The 7886-nt window shown below is 39.8% G+C and overlaps 1 protein-coding gene and 1 non-coding gene across 2 annotated transcripts; both read left to right on the forward strand.

The window, feature by feature from the left end:
- The first annotated feature begins 1271 nt into the window (after positions 1-1271).
- On the forward strand, positions 1272-1343 carry TRNAK-UUU. Its single transcript has one exon. It is a non-coding gene; the product is annotated as a tRNA-Lys (tRNA).
- Positions 1344-1407: 64 nt separating this feature from the next.
- Positions 1408-2397, forward strand: LOC113354278. Its single transcript, XM_026597661.1, has one exon. It carries the CDS (start codon positions 1563-1565, stop codon positions 2217-2219), a length of 657 nt encoding a protein of 218 aa, XP_026453446.1. The 5' UTR covers positions 1408-1562; the 3' UTR covers positions 2220-2397.
- The last annotated feature ends 5489 nt before the right edge of the window (positions 2398-7886 follow it).

A 7886-nucleotide genomic window follows, 5' to 3' on the forward strand; every position in this document is an offset into this window, starting at 1 on the left:
TACTTAAAAAAAAAAAACAGATACCTTATGTTGGTGAGACAAAAGATGCAAACATTTCAATTACTCACGTAAATGCACCAATTTACAACACATTCGAAATATCCGAACCGAAACAATCCTTAATGTAGTTAATAATAAATAATTGGCGCCAGATTATTGTTACAAATAATTCTTCACTTATTTGTATTTGGTTTTCTAAACAGGACAACAATTCGTGAATGTGTCCGATAAATCTACTAAACAGGGAAACCACCTGTCACCTACTATGAAAATTGTCGGCATTCACAAAGATATAGTCACCTTCGCAAAGATATAGTTTGCCCATATCCCAATCTTTGATGGCTATATAGGTAAACATTGTATGATTTTAAGAAATCATTGATTGTTTACTCAGGATTTTTGCTTTGCTTATTAAAACGTAAAGGAAATTGATTTAGAGATGAAAATAAAGTTGTCGATGCTGCAACTCAAATACGTCGAAAAACCACCCTGAGATACCACAATTGTGCCAGAGATTTTTTTGGAGGTTGTATTGGGTTTCATACAGTTTCCTTGCCGCCTCCAAATGTGTGGTGCCACTGGAAAAGCAAATTTACCGGGACTTATGCATATAATGGAGTTTTCTCCCCATAAATGTCGTGTGAAAAGAAGTTCTATTTTCGTCTGAGGATAGATGGAAGGCTTGCCCTTGATTATTTTTGAGTTAGTATTTTGTTTACTTATTTGATTAGCAACATATTTTATTTCAAATAATATTTTTTTTTCTTTTTGGCGTTCTTAAGTAGCGTGGCTGTTAAATTGTGCAACTGCCAACAAAATAAAAGCATGCACATACGGCCGACGAAACCTTCTGAATCAATACGCAATGGACTATGGATCGTTAAGTTAAGAAATCTTTCAAGACTCTCGATATGCAATGGACAAGACCTAATAATTCATCCAAGGTTGCATATTGTCTAGCCCCGTATTTGCAAACACTATTCCGGGGAATCCTTCTACGTTAAAATAAAGATAAATCCTACGGCCGTAACTAAAACATATACCATCATTTTTATGTATAAGTTGATTTTCGTGTAAGATGTATTACAAAGTGGTGTCCTACGTTTCAACTAAGAAAATTTCACAAAAAGGTTGAGCCCCGGCCGGGGTGATGCCTAGTAAAACTATGATGTGAGTGGTGGCTTTCCCGACGATCCATCAAGAAATTTTTGTTCCTCAAGTTTGCTTTGTACTTGCGACATATAAATTCACCACGTCGGCACCAAACATGTGCCCTTATAGCTCAGTGGAAGAGCATCAGATTTTTAATCTAATGGTCCGCAGTTCGATCCTGCGTGAGGGCATCATTCTCTTTTTGTTTTTTTTTGCGTTTGATATCTTTTTAATCCAGTGCGTCAAATGCTGAAACCCCATTTCTCGGTCATGACAAATGACTGACAACATACTCAAGTCAAATCTTCATATGCGTGAAAGATCCCATCTATCTATTTCCCAACTCAAATCAAATCCTTTCCAGAGAGTTTATAAGTTCTTCTTCACTGAAAGAAACCCAAACGAAAGAGATGAACAGAAAAATGATCAGATCCTCCCCTTCTATCATCTTTATTTTTGTTACATTGCTTGTCGCTACCCAAACGGTTGGAAATTTCGTTAAAGTTGCAGAGGGAGGGAAAATCTCAATCCCAGATGAATTAGATGATGTAATTGATGACGAAGAAGATGAAGAATGGAAAAATTGGGGTAAAAAGAAACCTTCTAAAAAAGAATTTGATCCACCAAAGCTAGATTTATCAAATATGGAGTTTTCAGAGATTCAATCGGAGATGATGAAGCGTCACACAGGGCCTTCTTTTGGTTTTGTTAAGCTCCGATTAGGCGGTGCTAATCGTCGAACACCCGATATGGTCAGTGAGATTGCCATGAAATGGAGTAAGGTTATGAAAACTGGATCTATTGATGTTAAGTTCATGGGAGTTGATATTAGTACAATTATGTTTACTATGGACAAAGGACAAGATATAATGGAGTTGATTGAATTTGTATTGAGTCAATCCGAGGCGTATGAGGTTAAAATTGGTGATCAAGTTCATAGAAGACCTGGTGATCCTCCTCTGGAAGAAGTTATGGAAAAGATCCGCAGTCACAAAGAAAATGCTAATGGTGATGGCACAAGTAGTCAAGTTGTTGATCAACTCGCTAATCCAAAGGACGAGTTATAGCCGATTGGTGATTTATGTTTTTTTTTAATTTGGTAGTTTTTTTTTCGTCTGGTTGAACAGTCATAAACATTGTAAGTTGATCTTTAACTTTAAAATTGTCAAAAGCCAGAACTTCATAGAGCCTTTTTCCTTTATTGACATTTGAATGCTACGTTTAATAGAATTTTCTTTACGTTTCTCTCGAAAGTCTCCACAATGATTCTGCAGAACATGATGTCTGTTCCATATGATATTGATTTCTCTTCGTTTGATGTTGTTTCAAATTTCAGCTAACAATTATTGGTTTTGGGTCTGAATGTCTGATGCATACAAGAAGAAGCCGTAAAAGATGCCCAGATTGTGGCAGTCCGAGCTGGGATTATGCACTGATGCTTGGCATGCAGGAAATTCAGGCATATTTGAGGGAAAAAGGCATCTCGCTATTAGAATCAACATGGATTGAATTGCATAAACGATTGGCAAATTTGATTCGGTTGTTACTGGGATAGGGCCTGTTCTACAACCGAATGCAAATGAAACAAATCAAACAAATTCTTGATTTTAGATGGTGCCGGGCTTCAAACAGATTTACGGGGCCCTTAGACAAGCCAGCACATAATCAAGCGCTCACGCGTCTGAAGATATATACCCAACGGTTCAGTGATGTACGCTGGCCATTGATTTTTGTTTGTTAAGCAACATTACACTCAAAAGCGCCAGTTATTAGCATTCAGGCAAAATCCCACTTGAAACACTCTTTCTTGCGAACAAAGGAAAGGAAAGTAGTTTCCCGGTAGCGGCGTTTATCAAACCAAAAATAGGAAACGTGTATTCTATATATTTCACCTTACATGATTCTGTAGAACCTAATTTACTTATTCTTCTTTCCCAAATTTTCTGTCCTCCACATTCGTCTCTTTTAAAAAATTTCTTGAAACCCCAGTGTAGATGGTGGATTTTCAACAAAGGACAAAATCGTAAAATCATGATATTGCATGTTTCTGACACGGCTTTCAGGCATGTGATGATTCATATTTTACGATCCATGGTGAATTTGTTTTCGAAAGGCCTCCACCAGCTGAGCGTTCGACATCTCGCATTTCATCATACCCTCTATGTAGAATAACATAATTGGGCGGTTCTCCGTAAGATTGAGAGCATTAACGCCTTCAGGACGTCGGTGATACTCACTGTTCCTTGACTACATGAGAAAGACCCCCCTCTACATAGAAGAACGATTGGGCGGTTCTCCGTAAGATTGAGAGCAATAACGCCATCAGGACGTCGGTGACACTCGATGTTCCCTGACTATGTAGAGAGACCGTGTATAGACCCAGGCGGTTCTCCGTAAGATTGAGAGCAATAACACCTTCAGGACTTCAGCAACACTTGTTGTTTCCTGACTATGCACCTCAGAACGGGTATGATGCTTTAACTGGCTAATATCCCTTCTGCAATAGATTAATTCTGCCGTGACATTCACCATTGATTCCTAGAAGATAATCTATTTTATCTCATTACTCCGATTTCATGATCGAATCCACGGCTGATCTAATGGAATGGTAATAGATAATCTCATTACTCCGATTTCATGATCGAATCCACGGCTGATCTCATGGGATGGTAATAACTACTTTCATTACTCCGATTGTGTGGTCGAATCCACGATCCCGTGGAATGGTAATACCCATTTTATTATTATTACGAATTCATGGTCGAATCCACGGCTGATCCTATGGATTGATAATAATAAACTACTCACTTTTATTACTCAATTTCATGAATCATTCTCCACTGAATTTCATAAATTAGTAATAAATACTCAATAATTTGGCATCTGAACTATCACTGAGTAAGTCTCATCTAATGGTGCAAGTGTACTCAACAATGATGCACGAACGAGCACCCAATTGCGCGAACGAGCATCCAAAAATATGGAAAAACGAGGAATCCCGCACAAAACGGGAGAGAGAAAATAATAACATTAAAATAATGGAGAAGCGCCCATGGGACGGGCCCACCGGTCGTCCGGCCATGCCTTAGCCGTGGCCGGTCCCATGCTTCCTCCATTATTTTTCCCTTATTTTGTTATTTTCATGAACTCATGAAGACTCCTCCATTCTAACAACTATCCTTGCTTGAGCAAAACTCATGGTTTCTCCATATTTTCATGGTTTCTCCATATTTTCGTGGTTTCATGAAAAATAATAATATAAAAATAGGAGAAGGTGTTGCGGGACCGAGAAACTTAACCGGACGGCCATACCCTAGCCGTGGCCGGTCCCACACCTTACAATCCCTAATCTTTCATAAATTGTTGTTTCACTCATCTTGTGAAACTTCCCTGTTTTAGCAAAAATCATGGTTTCTCCATATTTTCTCAAATATTGCTCAACCCATGAAAAAGCCAAAAGCCAACATGGTCACATGACCGATTAGGCTACTCACGAAAAATATATTAAAATATTATTATTTTAATATTCACCAAATATTGATCAAACGGGCATACTTGCCCATTCAAGCAAAATCGATAATTCCAGTCAAAGATCGAACTCTTCTGAAAACAAGATATTGCTCAAACACACATCAAAAAAATGCTGAAACTCTCAGGACTGAGACACGGGCATTATGGTGACACGAGCATGCTCCCTTGACCGACCAAGGGTGGCTCTAAGGCTTGCAATGAGCCGGTCCCACACGTTTTCACAATTTTGACCTAATTTGCGCAATTGCTCATATTGGGTCCAAACTCTTCCCAACCAACTTAGAGTTTGCTCGAACGCCCACCAGCTGTCCCACGACCACCAAGGGCCGGTCTCATGCCATCTTGTCGGTCCCTCACTTTTTCATAATTAGGTTTTATCACCTAATGCTCAATCGAGCACTATTTTAATAAATGATGAAATCGGAATTTAATCGCCATTCCTTCACCAACCGGTCAACTCAGGACCCTGGTGTACGCTCACTCGAGCAATTGGGCATCACATGGACGCCCGTAGTCCCATGTGGTCGGTGCCTCCTCCTTCTTTCATGACCTATTTTCAGCAATTCGTCAATTAATGAGCGATTGATCAAAAATTAAGGTTTCGAACAAACGCTTGACAAATCATCATTCTGAGAAAGTTCAAACACTAAATAGATTTATGTTGATCCATCAAACAACACGCGGATTAATTATATAATATTCGGTAATCTACCAATATTTTAATTAATATTTTATTGGGTCACTTCACCAATAAATAAATAATACGTCGAATTGAGCAATACTTGCTCAGTTGCTCGAATATTGATCCACTATCAATATTCAGTAATTTATCAGTAATTCTTCGAATTGAGTAATACTTGCTCAGTAACTCGAATATTGATCCAACTATCAATATTCAGTAATTCTTCGAATTGAGTAATACTTGCTCAGTTGCTCGAATATTGATCCAACTATCAATATTCAGTAATTTATCAGTAATTCGTCGAATTGATCAATACTTGCTCAGTTTCTCGAATATTGATCCAACTATCAATATTCAGTAATTCGTCGAATTGAGCAATACTTGTTCAATTGCCCAACTATCAATATTCAATAATTCGCAATACTTGCTCAATTGCTCGAATATTGATCCAACCATCGATATCCAGTAATTCGTCGAGCGATACTTGCTCAGTTACTCGAATGTTCCACTGAGAAATTCTTCATTCATGCTCAATTCAACAAAACCTAGACTCATTGTCTAAATCAGTCAACGTGACTAATTAAATACACGTCTGTCGTGCAAACTCCACGATTCATGAGACATCAATCACGTCACAAATGGGGGATATCAATTAAGGTTTTGTTCTGGCGGACTACGGCACGTGGATTCATCCACGATGAGAATGTGAGTAAGTCGTGCAATGGTTGAAGGAGTTAGCAAAGTAGTGGGTATACGGTTAACCAAGTCTCCGCATGACATGGAACTGGTTTCACCACATTCTTCCACTTTCCCACTCTTACAGGGATCAGGATGTTCATCATTATTGCAATATAAATAAGTCCAAATCGAGGACAACGGATCATTATCATCATTCGTCAACAACTCGATTAAAACTTATTCACAGAACTCAACTTCAGCAGTTCATCAATTTGCAGAAACCTTCAACACATCCACAATCCTTGATCATCATTGATCCCAAACAATTCTCAGCTTCCCTCCTTCATATCAACCCATCTCTCTCTTTGCGACCGAATTGACTCTGGAACGGCCATTGACTTGGTTTAGGCCGGAGTCCTACAGATTGATCTCTCGAATCTAAGCACTCCCTTTGCAGTGCATCTGTGTGAGGTTCAGCAGTTTGCTCGGTCGAGGAGTCTCGTCCGCATGCTCGACTCTTCACTTTCCTAAAAAACCAGTAAATCGTTTTTCCCCATCCACAGACGGCGACCACAGTGGGAGATTAATCTCTCGGTTGCAATGTCTCATTTTCACAAAATGGTTGGTCTTAGGTCTAACTCGACTACTTCGAATTCTAGTCAAAATCTTTCGAATGCAAATTTTCCTCCTTCCAACACTCCTTCCAATGGAACAGCCGACGCGGAAATACCGACCTTGATCCAACTGGCACGAGTACAGGAGATTCATACAAGGAACATGGACCTGATGAAAGAGACGTTGAACAACATATTGAATTTCCTCGTCAGAATGACATCAGACTTGAGTGGCGCTCCTGCTCAAGAAACTCCGACGCTGATGGCTAATCCCTCGACCGATGATCATCCTCGAGCCAACAGCTTCACCACATATGAAAAGTCAGTGGAACAAGAGGTCACACATTTGATCGAGAATCTATGTGAACTCCTGCATTTCTCCAGAGATCAGCGCACGGATACGTTTCCCGCACTCAACAAAATATCATCTGACACACGAATAGTTCCATCATCTCCGATGGTTGAACAAGTGTCCATGGTATCTGCGCTTTCGATCAAAAACATCACCTTCACTGAGGAAGACCGAATGGTCGAGGAAGGACATAAACGAGCCATGTTTGTAACTGCTTCCATTAAGGACTCCGAATTCAGGAGGGTTCTCATCGACACATGCGCTTCCACGAATCTTATCACTATGAAGACTCTCAAGGAGGCCAAAGTTCCACAAAGCAAGATCGTTCATCATCCCATATTGATGACGGGTTTTGAAGGAAGCCAGAGTCACACGTACGGGTATGTCTATGTGGATCTGAAAGTAGGGCCAATTCAATCTACTGTCAAGTTTCATGTGATCGAGAAAGACCCTGACTATCACATGATACTCGGAAGACCATGGCTTCATGACAATAAGGTTGTTCCTTCAACGTACCACCAGTGTATGAAGGCTTTGTTCAACAACAAATTTTTCCGCATCCCAGCTTCGGTGTCTCCTTATGCTCCAGTTTATGATGTTGAGTTCCTGGAACCTACAAAGAGTATCCCCGAACCTCCAAGCAAGATCTGCAGTACTCCACTCCCAAGTTGGAAGTCTATTGAGAAAGATGACAAACCATCATCAACAGATGCTAAATCCGTCAAGTCGTCTACCACACCACTCAAGCATTGTCAGGGTCAAGGTACGACTCATAAAAAGTCCAACTTTATTACTGATTATGATGCAGAAGGGAGAGTCATTTATCTCCGTCGTAAGGATTAGCAATTAACAGGGGAGGTCGATGAAAAGTATCCCC

The sequence above is a fragment of the Papaver somniferum genome, chromosome 2 (genome assembly GCF_003573695.1).
Source record: "Papaver somniferum cultivar HN1 chromosome 2, ASM357369v1, whole genome shotgun sequence".
Classification (NCBI taxonomy): Eukaryota; Viridiplantae; Streptophyta; class Magnoliopsida; order Ranunculales; family Papaveraceae; genus Papaver; species Papaver somniferum.